The following is a 19,587-nucleotide window of genomic DNA, read 5'->3' on the forward strand; positions in this document are numbered from 1 at the left end:
TGGCGTTTAGACCCACGGAGAAGCGCAGTGGCCGTTTTGCCGGTGGTAGCATCTGCTCAGTGACAGATTCCTGGGTAAGTCCGCTCTCTCACTCTCCCACTTGCTTGCTTGTTCACTCCAGGGTGTCCACCTAGCTGTGGTAAGTAGTATCACCAAAGCCAAGGCCCCCTGCAGGCTGGGAGACGTGGTACGCCTCGGGACAGGGAGCCCTCTCCATCAGAATGAAACAAACGCACGTCCCACCCCTTCTAGGGAACGTCTGCTCTGACAAGCTCTTTAGCGGCCGACTTATACCCTCCTCCGCTAAGAGGAGGGAGGAGCTGCCTTCACCAGTATAGCTTTCTGCAGTGATCTCCCCACCCCTGGGCAGATAGACCCGATGCTGCGAGATTCCGGGCAGATGGCGGTATTTACATGGAGCCTCTTTTTTGTTGCCATGGGAAACGCTTCTCCACCCCACCTCGAGGTCTTTACACTCCATTAAATGGAGAACGGCCTCCCCTCCCCTCAAACCTCTGTTTGCGTTTCTGCTCTGACATCTGTTCCCATCTATGTAAATCAGCTTACAGTGCCCCCTACAGCCAGCAGTGAGACTGGAGGAAACCATTGAAGTCTGTAAGCATTCTTAAGGCCCTTTCAGAGCTGGTCTGCATCTGTCTTTCAGAGTAAGAATGCTCTACTCCTCAGCCATTACGTTGTCCGTTGTCTTGTAGTGTTACAGGCAGAATCCAGATGTTTGGTCCTCTGATGTTAGAATGGGAAGCAGAACTCCACGGGAACATTAGACAGCCTGATATGTGCCTGTATGTTCATGCTCCCCCGCTGCCTTCCTTTTGCCTCCTGCAGGAGATTCGCAACATCCACAACGAGGAGTTGATGGGTATCCGGCGAGAGGAGGAGATGGAGATGTCAGATGATGACATGGAGGATGTTCTGGAGAGCAAGGACTCTGATGACTCTGGTACAGTGGTACAGCGCCTAGCTCCCCCCCCCCGACCCCCCGCTTTCCCGACATTGGTTTCTGAATATGACACACACCCACACATAGTACATGTTCCTCAGAACTGTTGCGACAAACAAGTGATGAGCCCACCACGCATGACACAGTGTCTCCTGAGAAATCACTTAGTTCATCTTTTCCCCCCACAGGATATGTAAAGTTCACCATATATCGGAGATGTTTCCAATTAACTGGCTTTGCAGCAGTTTCCCGTGCCCTGATTTGCAGAATCACTCACAGCACCCGAATGACTTGGAGTAAATCATGAGTATTTTCTAAGAGTCTCTAATTAGCTTCCTCTCTGGTGTTTTCTCCTGATTGATTTAATCACACTGGGCCAACCGTGTTCTGCGGTAATGTCATCCGCCAGGAGCTATTGTCCACGAGGTGTCCTCTTATTCTTGTTAAGTTATCAGATAGTTTGACAAGCAAATTTGTCATCCGTAACACCTAAGAGCCGTCTATGCAGTGATACTGTCCACGAGTCACGCTTGGAGTGGAGTTGTCTGTGAGTCATGAGTAGGAAGATGCTGACCAGGAGTCATCAGTTGAGAGATGTCATTTATGAGTCATCAATGGAGTGGTTTTCTCCATGAGTCAACTATAGCCAGGTGTTGACCAGGAATCTTAAATCGAGAGGTGTTATGTGTGAGTCTTCTATGGAGAGGTCCAGGAATCACCTGTCAAGAGTTGTCTATAGGAAGATGTTGTCCATGAATCATTATCTAATTGTGTTTACATCACCGTCCCATAACTCGATTTATTTGGAATACAATGAAATAGATTTCCATGTGGTGATGGCCAGCATTTTCCCCACATGTTGGGTGTGTGTGAGTGTGCGGCTCCTCCACCAAGGAGAACACCCTCCCTGCAGTGTGTTTCTGCGGTGAGGCTCTAAGTCACCCCAGGTGATGGTGACGACTGCTGTCACTGAGCCAACCTCGCCTCCGTTTCCTTTCCACCAGGCCTTTAGCGATCCTCCAGGTCTTCAAATCTGCCAGTGCTCCTTGTTAATATGGAAATGCCATGCAAATTAAATCATTAGTTTACCAGACTTTGGTTCCCGCTCTATTTCATTTGCAACCGCTATAACGATAATCAAGCATTTGAGGAAACGGTGTACCGGCAGCCGATAACATCAGCTGGAGCGCGCAGGTGCCGTGCGGCGACATAAATATTTATCTTAGCGGGTATTTTACACCTGCTGGCTTTTATCTCGACTTCGGCAAGCACCGGCCTTGTTTTCAAAGCCTCTGTTCCCTTTCACCGCCTCGTCGGCTAAACGCGGCTCCGCTTAGACCTGTGAGGCAGCCCGCTCAGCGCGGCACGATGCGGCAGAGTCACTGGGATGGATATGGAAGCCTCCTTAATGGTCACGGCGCCACTGTCTCAAAATATTGAGCAGGTCCCGCTACAATGCAACACCACGCCATTTCTCCAGTGAGAAGCTCCTCGGTATAATAGGCCCGTGTCGCATTTGCTGGGTGGCCCTTTGGGGGCCGGATACAGGATCAGACCAATCGTTACTTAACGTCTTGGCACTGTTCCACCCGCTGTGGCCGCCTGACGCGGGAGGCGGGCATGGTGAAATAACGTGCTGCTATAGAGTTCTAATTACACACATTCAGTAATGATTTGGCTGGCACCATGAACCGAACTGAGTTTTAAAATAGTTTCTTTATTTAAGATTAGCTAATTAGGCTAATGCGTATGCTTGTCGAAAAGGAGACCTTTCCTTATAACCTCACGAAGACTGGCGAGAAGCTTATTTTTAGAGCATATTCCACTGATTTTCAGCTAAATACAGTGTTTGTTTATATTTGTTTATTTGTTGAAGTCTGTTGTCATCAGATCTCATTGTTTAGTCCCCTGCTCTTTGTCTGTCTGCTACTCCTCTTGCCCTAAACATCCCCGTGTCTCGGGTGAATTCAGTTCGGCAGGGTTCACTGACGCGAGTATTGAAAGTCAGGAACAGACAGTTCACTGTAATGAAGATACAGTCTAAAGATGAACAGATTCTACTGAGAGTGGACTAATGTTACTGCTGGGGCTGCCTGGACTGTGACAGGCTGCTGTCCCGTCTCGCCTGTCAGTCTCACATCCGCCATGCCTCCCTCCTCCTCCTCTCCCTCCCTCGCCCCTCCGCCCGGCAGGCCCCGCGGCCCAGGTCGAGGCCCTCAAGGAGGAGAACGACAGCCTGCGGTGCCAGCTGGATGCCTACAGGAATGAGGTGGAGCTGCTGAAGCAGGAGCAGGGCAAGGCGTCGGTGGCGCCACGGGGCGAGGAGGAGGCCACACGCCAACAGCAGCTCAGCTTCCTGCAACAGGCCCTGCAGGGCATGCAGAAGGTACCGTGGCGCCCCCTGCAGGCCGGACACTGCCTCTGCAGCCCTGTCGCCCGTGGCAACCTCATCATGTCCTGTTTGGTCCCCTCTATCACTGCATTCTGCCACCGCCTCCCGTCCCCTGTGATCCTGCAGTCATTCATGTTCATGCCGCCACCACCCTCGCCATCTCGAGTCTGCAGTCTAGCATGTGAGGCCAGATCTCTGACATGTGGGCCGTAAGGCAGGGAGGTGTCGCCCTCTGCAGGTGGTATCATCGGGTGGTCTTTCGTATGGATATCAGCTTTTGTGCCTTTGAGTAACTGAGTAGGAGGCATTTTGGGGGGTAGGCGGTGGTTAAAGGATGACTGGCGAGAGAGATGTTGATCTGCCTGTTATCCTTGCAGATCTGCATTAGCCCCCCCCAAACACCTGACGTAGTGGGCCGTTACCATGGAAATAGGCATCTAACTCAGCCCGACAAGGCATTCAGCAGGGCAAAGCAGAGGGCAGCATGACTGGCATGGATGGGGGGTAGGGGCGCTCATGGCTTCATTAACCCGGCGCCACAGGGGCGCGTGTGCTGGCTGTCACCGTCACCCCCGCAATAACCCTGTCCTTTGGCTTCATTTGCCCAATTAGTAGATGTGTAATTGGACCAATTTGTTATTTGTTGCGCGTCGTTCTGCAGATTACAGGCCCTAGAAAATCTTTGTTGTACATAATCATTTGGGGGGATAAAAGTAACTAGCAAAAAGGTGAATAATTAAAGCGTTGCTGGTCGAAACACCGCATGTCCACGATATGCCTGGGAGAGGCATGCCGCTAGTGAGGAAAGGCTCTTGGGCTGCTGAGTGCCCTGCCTCCTGCTGGAGGGTATTCCTGGGAGAGGCCTGCCCCTAGTGAGGCAAGGCTCTTGGGCTGCTGAGTGCCCTGCCTCCTGCTGGAGGGTATGCCTGGGAGAGGCCTGCCCCTAGTGAGGCAAGGCTCTTGGGCTGCTGAGTGCCCTGCCTCCTGCTGGAGGGTATGCCTGGGAGAGGCCTGCCCCTAGTGAGGCAAGGCTCTTGGGCTGCTGAGTGCCCTGCCTCCTGCTGGAGGGTATGCCTGGGAGAGGCCTGCCCCTAGTGAGGCAAGGCTCTTGGGCTGCTGAGTGCCCTGCCTCCTGCTGGAGGGTATGCCTGGGAGAGGCCTGCCCCTAGTGAGGCAAGGCTCTTGGGCTGCTGAGTGCCCTGCCTCCTGCTGGAGGGTATGCCTAGGAGAGGTCTGCCCCTAGTGAGGCAAGGCTCTTGGGCTGCTGAGTGCCCTGCCTCCTGCTGGAGGGTATGCCTGGGAGAGGCCTGCCCCTAGTGAGGCAAGGCTCTTGGGCTGCTGAGTGCCCTGCCTCCTGCTGGAGGGTATGCCTGGGAGAGGCCTGCCCCTAGTGAGGCAAGGCTCTTGGGCTGCTGAGTGCCCTGCCTCCTGCTGGAGGGTATGCCTGGGAGAGGCCTGCCCCTAGTGAAGCAAGGCTCTTGGGCTGCTGAGTGCCCTGCCTCCTGCTGGAGGGTATGCCTGGGAGAGGCCTGCCCCTAGTGAGGTAAGGCTCTTGGGCTGCTGAGTGCCCTGCCTCCTGCTGGAGGGATGCTGTCAGATCGCACTCTGCCGCTCGCAGCCCGCTGCTGCCGGATTTCGTCTTTCTTCTGGCAGCTGTGCGATGGAGCCAGATGCTCGGCAAGGCAGCGAGTGATTTATTCATGCGGGGCACGGCTTAAATAGCAGTGAAAAGGTGAGCCAAGCAGGTAGCTGTGTCTGGAATAGATAAGGGCTCTTTGTGTATTTGATGTTGCGCCGCGCCGAAGCTCACGCCCCAGATAGTGGCAGATAAACATCAGCGAGACGCTCTCGTAATGATGCCGCTGCCGGCCGTGTGGTCTGGCTGCCCCCTCGTGCATCTGTCAGGCTGAAATCGCGGGAAACAGGGCGCCGCTGCAGACGTGCCGGGCCAGGCAGGGACCCTCACCTCCCAGGAAGCATGGGCTTTCGAAAGCCGCTGTGGCTCTGCAATTAAGGATTCGATGTTACCCAACAAGAACCAATAAATTTACAGGCATGATGTGGGTTAAGCGGGCACTGACTGGCAGCACATGTGGAATTAAATGTCTTCATCCTTCCATTAGGCCTTGTCAACTCCTTTATCAGTTTCGTGGCCTAGTCCTCCCAGGCTGATGGGGGCGCTGTGATTAGGTGTCATAGTTCAAGAACCTGGGAATCAGGCAGGCCTGGGGTGTGGCAGTACGTCTGAAACAACATCAGAAGCTGATGAGCAAATCATTATTCATTCCCTGGAGGTTTGGGGGAATGTGGTGTTGAGAATTGTGTGCTCATACAGTTACCGGCACTCTCTCTGTCTCTCTCTTTCTGTAGCAACTGCTGAAGTTGCGTGAGGAGCTGAAGCTGAAGGAGACTGAGCTGGAGAGGAGCAGTGATGAGAAGCACAAGCTGGAGGGCCAGGTGAAGAGCCTGCAGGAACGTACACTGCCTTTCCCCCCAGCACAGTCGCACAGGGTCAGTATCACAAAGACCCCACCTCCCCACCTGCATTTCTGCAGCCTCTCCTATTCTTGTGCTATAGTGTTCTAGAGCTGACTTGATGGTTTGTTTTGACGTCAACCTGCCCTGACAGAATGCGAGAGGCAGCTTTCAGCCATCGCAGGACCACGTGCAGCCACACACAGACACAGTCACACACACACAAGCACACCTGCAGGCCCGTCAGCTGGAGGAGGACAGGCGAGGTTCTGCTTGCGCTTCACTTCAAAGTCACACTAATGCTGCAGGTTGTCAGGCATCCTTGCCACGTCTCCCAGTTTCCAGATGAGTCATTATTTTTAGATTACGCAGGAGGGCAGGAAGCAGAAACCAGCTGGACCTCAGGGTCCTTTTGATCCGCCACACTGGGGGGGGGGTGTCGCCCGCTCATATTCCCGGAAGGACGTTGCCCCCCGGGTACCTCTGCCGAGGTTCTCCACTTCGCCAGGTTCCTGAAAGCCCAAATGGTCTTACTGTAAATGACATTTCAGCGATGGCAAGGTTTCGAGCAGAACCTGAGCGCTAACGGCGATGGTCGCTGCCGTCCGGCGTGTCCCTGCGCAGCAGCCCGGATGGTCATCGCACCGAAGACAGGGCTGGGAGAAGGGAGTCGGCAACCCGCACTTCCGGGCCCAGGGGATGGATTGGCCGTGTCTGATTTGTGCACTAATTAAAATGAAATTAGCTTCAAATGAGCTCAGGAGCTCTGACAATATTTCAGAAATAAATCCTCAGATAGTAGGAAGCCGGTTTACTGGAAGCCATTGATTATTCACTACAGCTCCTCCCTTAATAAGATTTAATGACGTAGCCCCCCTCACCCTTCCTTAGGTCCCATTCCCCTCACACCTCCTCCGAGTGAAGCAGCTTCTTGTAATTCCTTCCATTGCCATTGGGGGCGCTTGACCTGTTTTCCCACCCCTGCTCCCCTCCGGGGTTATTAGACAGGCTTCTTGCAGTTGCAGAAGACACTAATAAAAACTAATGGTGTCTTGGCGTGACCCTGCTTCTCCCCCCCCCGGCCAGATCCGGTCTCTTCCCATCATCTCCGTTTGGCTGCCAGCTCCCCCCATCTAGTAGGAGGGGCTGTGTTTTCTTGCTGCAGCTTCGTGTTGACAGAAGAAATCCTGGTCTGAGATAACACCACTTAATTGAGGAGCTGAGAGGCTGTGCTCCAAGGGGGCTCGGGGGGCACAGGCTTAGTGGGCACAGGGTGGGGGATGGGGCAGGCTTGGTGCGGGGGGGGCGGGGTGCGGATGGCAGTCTCGGGGAGCACAGTATGACAAGAGAAAAGGGAGAGTCCCATCAGACAAAGCTGTGTGTGTCACAGGGACATCAGGCCCCCCGGCCCTTACCCCCGTTAAAAGTACAGCCTATTACAAGCCATTAGCCATCCATGTCCGGCCTATCATGATCTGTTAGCTGTTTTCACCCGGCCAATCACGATTTGTTAGCTGTCCGCATCCAGCCTATCATGAGCTGTTAGTCGGCGCGCTTCATGTGAGTCGTGCTCACTCTCAGTTATTTCTGGCCTCAGCGTCACTCGTCACCTATGATGAATCAGGAGATGGTTTGTCAGTGATTGCACCCCCCCCCCCCCCCCCATCCCCAGGGACTGCTGCTATCTAAATATCAGGAAGAGCACATACTGTCTTGGGTCTGATGTGTTTGTCATAAGTGTGTTTATTAAAGCACTTGGGAATCTGAATGCCTGATTGTGTTGATCTGTGTTGTGTTGTTCATAACTTTTGTGCACGTGTCCGTGTGTGCAGGTATGTGTGTGAGTGTGTGTGGGCATGAATGACTGTCACTGCCTTTCTGTTCATCTGCAGGTAGAAACAGCTGAACGAGATGACAGAGGCAGTGAGGAGAGGGCCAATCAATCCAGTGTAAGTGTGAACGCATGTGTGTGTCAGTGTGTGTGTGTGTGTGTGAGCGGGTATACCAATCCTTATGGGGACACAATGTCCCCATAACATGATAAATATCAGTTTTTTTCCCTTATGGGGACAGGTTTCCTGGTCCCCATAAGGGAAAACTCTTATAAAACTCGGTGACTAAAAATGCTCTATATAATATAATAACTCTTATACTTTACTTGGTTACTTATGGTTATGGTTAGGGCAGGGTGGGGGTTAAAGTTGTCATACTTAGCATTAGCATTTTTCCCATAGAGTGAATGAGTGGACCCCATAAGGATAGGTATACCCGACATATGTGTGTGCGCGCGTGTGTTTCTGTGCGCACGTGTGTTTCAGTGCGTGCGTGTGTTTCAGTGCGTACGTGCACGCTGCCCCACCAGCCCATCCACAGAGCACTTCACAGGGGCTTTCGGCCGAATCCAGCTGTTTTTGAAGTGAATGAGGTTGTTCGCAGCAGGAGTGCCCCCCACCCCCTAACAGCAGCACACAGCGCTTTCGTTGGCTCCACCCTGCCTGCCTTCAGCCGCAAACCACCGACAGCTCCCTCCTCACAATCCCCTTTTATACCTGTCCGTGTGTGTAATTCAGCCCCTCACCGCGTGTCTCCTTTAATCTCCTGTTACTTCCCTCCATGTGGGCTGTCAGTCGTCCCCCTCCCCTCCCCCAGCCTGCCTGGACCATGCCAGCCGGCCAAACCGTAAGCTGCTGCCTCTGATACTGCTGTTTGTCTTCCCTGTGGCTGTACGAATACGATACCAGTCACTTCCCGACCTCCCGGTGTAAGTAAGTGAGAGGGAAAAGGGATTTGCTGGCGAACGCAGAGGCATCCACACTGGAGGGCGTGCACGCTCTGCTCCTCTGAGCGGTAGTCATCACACGTGTGCATGCGACCGTGAGCATTGCCTGGCTCTCAGGAGGACGTGACGTCCCTCCATGTCTCTTTGTCATCCCCTCAGGAAGCAGCTACAACGGCAGTGGTCTCCTGCAGTCAGGAGAAGGAGAATCTTCCAGAGAAGGGACCCCCCAGCCCCATCAAGTCAGAGAGAGAGGCTCTGCTAGTTGGTAAGTAGCGCCACATACCGGACCGGTCCACCAGCAACAGGTATTTGTATTTCATCATGTTGCTGAAATATAATTGCATGTGTTAAAATACACAAGCGCACAAGAATTTCACCCCCTCGTAATTACACTCACCCCCCTGTGCGATTGCATGTGTGTTAATTGCTTTGCAAAGTAAGTCCTTCATCACCTCAAAATCCCGACGATTGTATTCTAGCCCCCTTTCCTCACTGGCAATCGATCGCCGTCCCGCCCCACCTCCCCCCACCCCAGGAGGCAGTCTCACTCCCACACACACAGATTCGGACACATGGCAGACGCCAACACAGACTCAGCTTCATGTGATGGAGTTCCTCTTCCTGTGATGGGCAGAATGTCATTGGTCATTTGTTTAAGCGTGCTTGCAAACAGCGAGTTTAATCATGTGACGCACACCCCAGTGTCATGCACAGATACACACAATGGTTTGAAATTGGGGGGGGGGGCGGGGATTACAGCTTAATAACAGGCAATGATCTGTTTATGGTGGGAAGTGAATGTAACCAAATTCGCCACTGGGGGAGAAACGCCCCACCTCCCCCAGTCCCTACACACCTGCACATGCAGGAATTCTATATGTTACGGCATGGCCCTTGTCATGTGCACACGCATGCAGCCACATATTTATGGTATCATAAAGTCGGGTGGGGGGGAGCGGTACGAACCAGTAGTGCTCCAGCCTCTTCCTCTTGAGTGACAGGAGGATGGGTTTAGGCGGAGTCGCAGAACGCAGGAAATGGGCGACCCTGCTGTGAGGGAATGATTACACACTACAATGATCCCTGTGACTATTTCCAAGGTGCTTAAGTAGCTAATGGGCTGCTCCTTCAAAGTCCAGCGGACCCCATTGCTCATGCCGTCTGAGAACGAGGGTCTTGGCGGTTAGTACATCCCCCCTCTGTCAGGCTTGCTTAGCTTAGCTTATTTTAGCGGAGTTGGGTATCTGGCTCCGTTATGAAGACCTGGGTAGTCCTGGCAAGACGCAGGAGCCAAGCCAGCCACCAGGGCCTTAGCTAGCCTGCAGGACTAGCTCGGGAACTTTGCCCTTAGCCTGCAGGACTAGCTCGGGGGCTTTGCCCTTAGCCTGCAGGACTAGCTCGGGGACTTTGCCCTTAGCCTGCAGGACTAGCTCGGGGGCTTTGCCCTTAGCCTGCAGGACTAGCTCGGGGACTTTGCCCTTAGCCTGCAGGACTAGCTCGGGGACTTTGCCCTTTGCCTGCAGGACTAGCTCGGGGACTTTGCCCTTAGCCTGCAGGACTAGCTCGGGGACTTTGCCCTTAGCCTGCAGGACTAGCTTGGGGACTTTCGTCTTAACCTGCAGGACTAGCTCGGGACTTTGCCCTTTGCCTGCAGGACTAGCTCAGGGACTTTGCCCTTTGCCTGCAGGACTAGCTTGGGACTTTGCCTTTAGCTGGGTGTTTTGTGGAAATCTAATGAAGAACTGGTTGTCATTGCACCACACATAGTTGTAAATTTTAGTCAAAATATGACACAGTGGAAGGGACAGTCCAATGAAATCAGTCATCTCGGATATTTACGGGACATTTTCTGTGTGCCGACGGTGAACACATCAACCTCGGGCACTTAACGATCTCAGACAGCACGAGGGCTGTGGGGGCGGGGGGGCTTTGCTGCAGTTGAGGCGTGATTATGCAGTCCGTCCACCTCTCTGCCTGTGAAATCCAGCGCCTGTCAGGGTCCGCCAGCCCCGTCAAACGTGCACAGAGAGAGAGCGAGAACAAGCGAGAGCCCACTCGCCAAAGTCTCAGCAAATCACTCAGCAGTCAGCAACCCCCCCCCCCCCCCCCCCAGCAGGAGGAACATACTGTGCAGAAGCATGGAGCGAGGCACTTAGAAATGTGGTGCAAGAATGGAAAGCTGGTGCCCACCCCCCCACAGTTTTTATTTGGGTTCACGCTTCTGTGCGTGGAATTCCGTTATCCGCTCTACTGAAACATGAAAGGCTGTTCCGCATTCACATGACTGCTTTACATTGTCTTATCTCTGGTGAGAGAGAGTGTCTCGATACCTCGCATAAGGCGAGCAGACCACCCAGCCGTGGGTCTCCCCCAGCCTGGGTGCATGCTCCCCGGGGCCTGAGCATGTGCGTCTCCATTAGCTCAAAGTGGGGGCTTGTTGTTTAATAATTAAAATCTATGATTTTCTGATGAAAAGACTTGATTGCTGAAATGAACATCAAAGCAGGAATTAGATACTTCCTCTCTGTCTGAGGGGATCTGCGCAGCAGAGGATCGAGTGCTTCAGGAATGAAATAAGCACCGGGGAATGTCTTCTCCGGCATTCTCTGCCCTCGCTGCCTCGCGACTTGCTGCTTACTTAATGCTTCTCTACGGCTTTTTATGGCGTGCGAGGGCCCAGGTCTCAGCTGGATTGGATATGGGGAGGGAAGGCCTCGTGTTTGACGGGTATTTGCAGTCCCATATCCATAACCTCACCCCCGGCATCCTCTCCCACAGGGATCATCTCTACCTTCCTGCACGTGCACCCGTTCGGAGCCAGCATCGAGTACATCTGCTCCTACCTGCAGCGCCTGGACACCAAGGTAGCGACAGCACGAGCCAGGGGCCAGTGACTGCCTTCATCCTAGCTGTGCTGTTTCAGTGTGATAAGCCCCTATTTCACTGATAGACTCCAACTGCTGTGATGATCTCCAATCTCAGACATAAGCCACTGTTCCACTGATAAACCCCTATTCCTTGGATAAACCTCAATCCCAATGATAAGCGCTTATTCCAGCGATAAACCCCAATCCCAACGATAAAGCGCTTATTCCACTGATAATCCCCGTTCCCAATCAAAAGTGCCTGTGATCGCACCTGTAAACCAGCATGGTGGAATGGGGGTAGGACTGAGAGTAGATCCAGCAGAGGGACACGCGGGCACTTCCTGCGTGGTACTGTACGTAGGCGGGGCTGAGGATAGCGCCTGCCACATCACCCCCTTGCACATCACCCCCTTGCACGTGCCTGTGAGGGGACTCCAGTGGCAGATACCCAGACACCTGCTAATGAAATCCTCCCTGATGGCATCACCACAGTGACTCATTTTCACGCACAGATGGAGAGTAAACAAACAGAGCTCTTTGTTTCACTGAGACTTGAAGCTCCCAGGGACTTTGTATTCTCCAGGTCTCCTAAGAATCGGTACATATTCTTCCGCGTCTTTCAAATGCGGATGTGTCCTAGCAGCTTCTAAGCAGTAACTCCCCCCCCCACACACACACACACACACACACACTAACACCTTACCAACCCCCTGTAGCCTCTCCTTCTCTGTGCTTTTTCAGTGGAGGGGGTAGCAGCCCCACTTTTTGGCTTCCCCAGTTTCTCCTCTTCTCTGTGTGCACTACAGTACTTTCTGTGGTGGATGGTTTTACTGCTTGCAGACTGAGCAGCTTGCCTTCGTACATGCAGCTGTCTGTTGTTTTTATGGTATGCTTTAGGCTGCTTCGTCACCTTCACTGGTGTCCTGTCCCCCCCCCCCCACAGATCGGCACTCTGGAGGTGGAGGCTCTTCTGGGTCGTCTGCCCTGCACCTTCAGACAGGAGCTCACGGGTGTGGGTGCCAGCCTGGAGAAGAGGTGGAAGTTTTGCGGCTTTGAGGGGATCAAGACCGCATAGGGGGCGGGCTGGGGGACATGCGGCGGGGGGGGTGGGGGCTGAGGAATGGGGCCACGGAGGCAGGGACGTGGACAAAAACAATTTTACAAGTCCCACTGGCACCCCCCAGGACCTGTGTCCCAGACCTCAGGAGCATCTGCACAGGGAGGAGATCGGGAGGGTAACTGCAGGAATATGGATTTTACAGGAACGTAGAAGAACCTACGGGTTATATTTCTTATTTTGCTGTACAGGATGTTAACTGTTGTTTTAATGCTTTTGTTTATAAATATACTATACAAGTGTAAAAGAAACTGACATTGGGTAAATACAGAAAAATCTGGAAAAAAATGTTCACAGCTTGTTTTTACAGTTGGTACGTACGCTGAGCAGGAAGCTATATGCTGCTCCCAGGGTCACAGCTGTCAGGAGAGGCAGGTGGGGGGACACAGCCGAGTCCGTCATTCACACTGCTCTCTGCTGGGGCCGGGGGCTGTGACCGGCCTGTCACCCTCTCACAGAGCAGGACACCCAAAGGGAAGGGCCATGCCGGATGCGCACCCCCCCCCCCCCCCCCCAACCCAGCCCTGCTCACATCTTTTTCTCATCTCAGGAGCCCTTTAGCATCCTCTGTCGTCCAAAGATCAACTCTGTCTGTCCACGCCTGACGAGGCTGGCACGGTGAGCGATACACTGGAGATCCCCGGCTGGCCGGCCAGTGGACCCGCAGGGACTTGCACTGCGCGGTGCTGTTCTAAGGGCACTCCCGGCCTCGCGGCATGAAGGAGGCTTGTGCTCCCCACAGCCAGATCATGCAAACACCCCTAGGGCTCAGGAGCGATGTGGAGCTGTAGGCAATAATGAAGGTCACTTTTTCAGATGCAGCTAGTGATTGTGAGACCCTGCCACCTTCCCATCCCTGTGCCACCTTCCCATCCCTGTGCCACCTTCCCGTCCCTATGCCTGCTTCTCATTCCTGCTCCACCACCCCCATGCTGCCTCCCCATTCCCTGTGCCTCCTTCCCATCCCTGTGCCACCTTCCCATCCCTGTGCCACCTTCCCATCCCTGTGCCGGCATCCCACTCCTGTTCCACCATCCCCATGCTACCTTCCCATCCTCATGCCAGCTTCCTATGCCCTTGCTTCATTCATTCATTCCTGTGTGTGTGTTGGTGCCGTTGGTATCTGATTCTGCCAAGGCTCCAGCCTGAGGAGGACCGTGCCACCTCCCCCAGTACGGCTTATTACACATGCTAGAATAAAAAGGCGTCTCCAGCGCTGCCGTTGCTCTGCGTTTGAGCGCAGTACAGAGGAGCTGTACTCAGCAGCCTGCTCTGGCTCTTTCTCTGCTTTTAACCCCCCCACCCACCATCCGTTTCCCAGAGCTTTGATAACTTCATAAGAGATGAATAAAACACGCCATGTGGGCTGAGAGGACTCGACAGAGGCGCTCCAGTGTCCTACTTTGTCATACATTTCTATTCTGAGTCCGTGGCGACGGCCAGCAGCCTGGACTTCACCTGCTCACGTGGCCGGTCCTCCCCAGGGTCCTCCTCCCCCCCCCAATAAACGTGTCGGCTTGGCATATTCGTAGCTCGAAGTCCCTGTAGGGTTGATTACAGTCAAGCTATGGAAACAAAGCATAATTTAGTTCTCGTAAGAGTTGGCTCTGTGTGAAGACCCAGGTCTTGCATAGGGTTGCAGTTTGGAGTCATTAAGCCTTTGCTGCAGTTGCAGTACCATGTCTGTGGCTCTGCTGTTGACCTCCCTCAGGACACCTGATACTGATTGTTTATTTAAATCAGGATCAGAGGAGTTCCGACAGACTCCCTGAGGAGTTCTGTGAACTCAGGGCCCATGTGCTGGAAAATGCGCTCCTCAAATTCTCGGCAGAATGCTGCGGAGGATCACCTGAGGCGCGAGGGAGCCCGAGAACACCCTGCTCTGTAGCTTCTGGGTTGCATTGAGGCTCCGCACAGGATTTGCATGGAGATTGTGGAGGGCGCAGGTGGAGTTTGTGGGGGTGGCTGGAGTGACAGTGGCACTAAACAGGCACCCACGCTTGAGACATGAAGCCAGCAGGTCCACGGGGGTGGGGGGCAGTGCGATGCACACGGTCATGGTGTCTTGTTTGGAAGAAGTACCAGAGGCTGCCACATCCATGTCGTACATGGCGGTTTGCGGGTTTGTGGCTGTGAGCTTCACGAGTCTGCAAGTCGATCCCTGAGCAGAACTTAGCCGGTGATGCTCGCTGACGCTCACTCCATCCAAAGTCAGTGACTAACAAACTCCGTCTGCTCAAGGAGCCACCAAGGGCAAGCTTGGCGATGAGGTGGCAGAGCCTCACCAGTGCTGAGATGCATGTCTCTTAAAGTGAGATTTCACTAAAAGCTTGAATATCCTTTGCAGGTACATTACTTAATGGTTCAATATCTCCCCCTGCTGGCTGAAATAAATGTTGTCCGACACTTGTCCTCAACACCCCCTTATGTGCACTTTCGCTGGCTCCACATATAGCTGTGGATTTTCTGTTGCAGGTACTCTGACAGAATGCCAGAATTCACCTTCATACATGCTCTGCCCACATCAGAAAGTACATATACTGAGTCCCAGTGGAACAGCATTCAGTACCACCTGTGAAAGCAGGCATGTAATTTGCCATTTCTCTCAAAGCCATTTTTTTCTACAGAATGTAAAAAATCTGTGCTGTTATTATGCACTATAGACACCTTTATAATGCATTGTAATAGTCAGTATAAGCATTAAGGATGCTTTTTACTGTATTATAAAGGAATCTATAGTGCATTGTAGTTGAGAGCTTCATAAGGCAGTCATAATGCATAATAAATATGGCTATAATGTGTTATGCCGTTTATAAATAGTTACACCTGTGTTTATATTTCTTCATGGATGCATTATAATTCATTATGACGGTTCCTATAAAGCATTATGATGACTGCTTTAAGTAAAGTGTGTCCGTTTTTATTATTTTCAGAGATTCATCTTCAGAGGGTAGTTGCTCTCAGAAAGAGGTAGAAAATTGCTTTGGTTAAGAAGCAGGAGATGTGAGGAGTTCGTCTATCTGGGGATTCGTCTTTTTTTACCTCTATGGATGATAATCCGAGACGAGCTCTCAGCTGACAGCTAAAGAGCCCCTTCTGCCCTGCCCGTTACTCTCCGTAATCGTTGGCCATAATCTCCCCACTGATGCGTTCCGGTTTTAAATGCCATTGCCCCCGATGCTCTAGAGACGCTTGGCACTCAGCCTGTCTGAACCCACTGAGTCTCACTCCACGTCTGCGAGGCCTCTGACCTTTCCGATGAGAAAAAGATGAGGGAAAGAAAAACTTTGTACAGGCAGTGATTATCTGTATTGTTGAAAAATGTATTTTTAGAAATAAAGTGTTTTTTTCTGTACGTTTTCTGAGTCTCTCTGTCTTTCCTGTGCTGTGAATTGATTTGTTCCCAGAAAAGATGAACGCTGGCATGTAGGTGTAAGTGGGCAGGAGATCTGAGGGGTGACGGAGACGCATGGATCACTGGCATTTCTCACGCAAGGTCCACGTTGTTAGAGCATGCTTCACCGTGACCGGGAAGCACTGGCAAACCATTCTGAGGCCTGGCCCACTTCTAATAGTCCCGATAAACATGGGGAGAAGGAGAGGAGACCAACCTGCCAGCAGAAAGCAGACAGACCAGGCACGGTACACAAACAGCGTGTCATCATTAGGCTTGATTGATAGTCTGGTTGTCAGTCTCGCTCCCCAAAGATGGATCTGAGATTTTTCAGCTGTTGTTCTCTGGTACAGAACGCAGCTCTTAGGACAGCAAGCTGTCGTGACAGACATTCGCGCGTTTGTCAGATATTCACATGTGCTTATCGGTGATATGGGGGCTGGCGCGTGCCTCTGGGAAATGGCTCCATTTGTGCTCTGCATGGATCCTTTGTACTTCGCTGCAGTTTGGCAGCTAACGCTGCGGCTTGTTTCTCCTTGATATTGAATCACCGAAAAAAAGGGCTGCCAGTGGCCTTCAATCTCAGAGAATGCCTTGGGGCCTCCAGGGACACAGTTACCCTTGTAGGAAGGATGTCCATCAAAAATAAAGGCACAAATGAAAGATGTCACAATGGTTCTTCAGCCCTCGTTGGTATCTGGCTGCTTTTCCTCTGGGTCCGTCCTGCCCAAGGTGGCCCTTGGACCCCTGAACACAGCATCCAGAGCAAGAGATTCTGGGTGAGATGAAAGCAGATCTCTGTCAGGTTCCTGGCCAGCGTCAGTCTTTGCGAGCCAACCGATACCAGGAAATGTGGTAGGTATGGCTGCAAGATTCAACACCTGCATTTGGTATACCTGGCAGGCCAACGACGTCAAGAGCATCTGAATGGGTTTCCAGCACCTCATGGAGCATGAGAAAGCAGCCGGTTAGATTACATTACGGTTTTAGTGTGAATGGCGTGGGGGCAGCGCAAAGATTTATATCACCCCGAGTCCGTCTGCTTCGGAGACTTAGTGTGAACCGGCCCGTGTGGGAAAACTGCTGCGTTTCCCAAGAGAGCTCAAAGCATCACAGCTGCCCTGCAGTCCAGCTTAGGTGTTTGTTGAGAAGATCCTGGGTGAGAATTCACACCCACGGCTGTTGTGTGGGAAATGCAGGGAAAGGTTCCTTGTTTGTGGCGCACATCGCCTTATCAGAATTCAGGGGGAGGCCCTGCGCTGCAACATTCCCATTAAAAAATAATACAAGTGATAAATTATTAACATCATAAAAAATAGCATTGCCAGGGTCAAATGAACATTGTCACTACTTCAGTGTTCCTTGTCTGAAAGTGCCTGCCACCGTCCGTAAAAGGGCACCTCTAAAACTAACCTTTGGGTTTGTATTCAAGCCCAAATGTGCTGAGGCGCTTGAAGTGTGGACTTCTGCCAGTACATGTGGCGGCAACTGCATTTTGCTTTCAGTTTCAGAACCGTGAATGGCACGGGTAAACGTCCAGAGAGTCTGCCCGTGAGCCAGCAGAGGTCACCATTACCTGACTGAGGGGAGCATGAAAACCGGCGACTCGCTACCAGTCATCAGCAGCTCTGAGCTCTTTTATTTAATCTGGTACGAACTGAGGAACTTAAAGATGCCTTGTTGAAGTTTCTGCTTTCAAATGTTAGCAACATCCACTTAGTTACACCCAAATGACGCTGGAAGGAGTCAAAGTATAAATTCATATTCCATCCCTCTTCTAACTGCTTTTCCTGCTTCATGGTTGCGGCATGAATTTGCGTTTTCAGCACTTATTAAATTTGGTGAGAATATACACATGTCAAAATCTCAGCGCCGTCTTTGGGAGACACGCTTTATGCAGGGAGGGTTTCAGTCTGGCACCAGTGGTGTCGTACGCCGTCATCGCAGCCCACCTGAATGCTTACTGCTCAGACAGCATAGCTGGTGTGTGAAATCACCCCTGAGCTCCATCCCCTCAGCATGGCTGCAGGTCTGTCCTCGGTCCGAAGTGGCAGCCCGAGCCGGCTGGCTGCTTCTCGAGTTAACACCGAGGACAGAGTGCAAAAACATCCCAGGTAACAGCACTGAAAACCACAAGTTAACAATTAAACTTCCTTGATTCAATCCATTAATATATTGATTTTTTTGTTAGTATTATACTGGGACCTGTGGCACAGTGGTGTAGTGATTGGCACTTGCTTCATACGTCTGAGACTACGGTTTCGGTCTACACCCAGACTCTAAAAGTGTGGAGTCTCCATGTTCTTCCCGTGTAGTTGTAGGGATTCCCCCAATTTCCCCCCACAGTGTCTGTGTATTTGTGTGTGTGTGTGTGTGTGTGTGTGTGTGTGTGTGTGTGTGTGCGATACCTTCGATGCTGGTTAAGATTTCAAGCTTGTGGCTTTGACCACCATGCTACTTGTCAATCCTTCACTGTGTGCACATGTATGTGCGACGAAATTCCAAGGAAAAAGAATGTTTCTCTTTTTTCCTTTTTTGCCACATTTTCCTAAACTACCTCAACAAAAGGATCACAGAAGAAAATGATGCTGGAATGCAGTAATGGAAGTTTGGGATCGAACATGTTAACTATATAATGAGCTATTTGTGAGGAAAGAACAGCCTCTGGACTCTGATATTTTAGTAATAGTTTTCTAAAATATATATATAGGCCTGTCAGATTGTACATTCACATAGTATGTTTCTGCAGTTTTCGTGTTCATTGTGTGAAAGCTTTGGAACACAGTAAGTTTGTAGTGTCATTATTCTTGGTCTATCTAAAATTATTTGTAGCATATAGATGGGGGTGGAATATGACACAGGTAACTGTTGAAGCGAACTAAACTCCCCTCTGGGGCCTGGTCACATTCATCCTGTGGTGAAGCGTAGGACTGCAGTCTGCCAGGATGATAATGCACAGACAACAGACAACTCCAGACAACAGCTACCAGATTTGCTCCACTGAGCTACTTCATATTACATATAACTTTCGTTATACATATTTGGTACGTCCCTCTACATATTTTTTTATGATAAATCTACCAGTTTAATACTACCAATACTAATACTACTACTAAAAATAATGATTATAATAATTATTATCACTAATATCGACAATAATAATGAGTATTATTGTAATAATAATAATAATAATTATTATTATTATTATTCTAATTATTATTATTATTATTAGTAGTAGTAGTAGTGGTAGTAGTAGTAGTAGTACTAGAAGTTTTATTCACTTACAAATTGAAATGAAATGAGGTAACTTTAACGTCTTTATTTCCGTCAACCCGACCCGAGGTAAAAGTTTTCGAATACTTAAAAAAAATGTGCTTCAGATTTGTTTTTCTTATGTTGTTTTTGCCTTCGCTCCCTTTGCTTTATCTTTTTTTGTATCTATTTTTGTTTTCAGATACGGCCGCAAATCAGGCTGTCGCCAGGCCTCGGCGACTCGCACGTGCTGGTTCCGTCGCCAGCGTCGCTGGCTCCATGACAACGACGTGGCGCCCCGTCGCCATTGGCTCCCCACGCGTCACGTGGTGTCACGGGGATTTAGCCGA

The 19,587-nt window shown here is 51.4% G+C and overlaps 1 protein-coding gene across 11 annotated transcripts in view; it reads left to right on the forward strand.

The window, feature by feature from the left end:
• The window catches only part of enox2 (ecto-NOX disulfide-thiol exchanger 2), a 159,472-nt gene extending 146,913 nt beyond the window's left edge, over positions 1-12,559 (forward strand). For 10 of the 11 annotated variants that reach the window (XM_049027576.1, XM_049027578.1, XM_049027580.1 and 7 more), the window contains 7 exons: positions 847-961; positions 3,154-3,347; positions 5,724-5,864; positions 7,721-7,777; positions 8,767-8,872; positions 11,386-11,471; positions 12,418-12,559. In XM_049027576.1, coding sequence (XP_048883533.1) covers positions 847-961; positions 3,154-3,347; positions 5,724-5,864; positions 7,721-7,777; positions 8,767-8,872; positions 11,386-11,471; positions 12,418-12,549 — 831 coding nt within the window. In that variant the 3' untranslated portion in view covers positions 12,550-12,559. The remainder of the gene's footprint in view (positions 1-846; positions 962-3,153; positions 3,348-5,723; positions 5,865-7,720; positions 7,778-8,766; positions 8,873-11,385; positions 11,472-12,417) is intronic. The other variant, XM_049027577.1, reaches the window with a different exon arrangement.
• Positions 12,560-19,587: the final 7,028 nt, after the last annotated feature.

Source organism: Brienomyrus brachyistius, chromosome 10 (genome assembly GCF_023856365.1).
Source record: "Brienomyrus brachyistius isolate T26 chromosome 10, BBRACH_0.4, whole genome shotgun sequence".
NCBI classification, from domain to species: Eukaryota; Metazoa; Chordata; class Actinopteri; order Osteoglossiformes; family Mormyridae; genus Brienomyrus; species Brienomyrus brachyistius.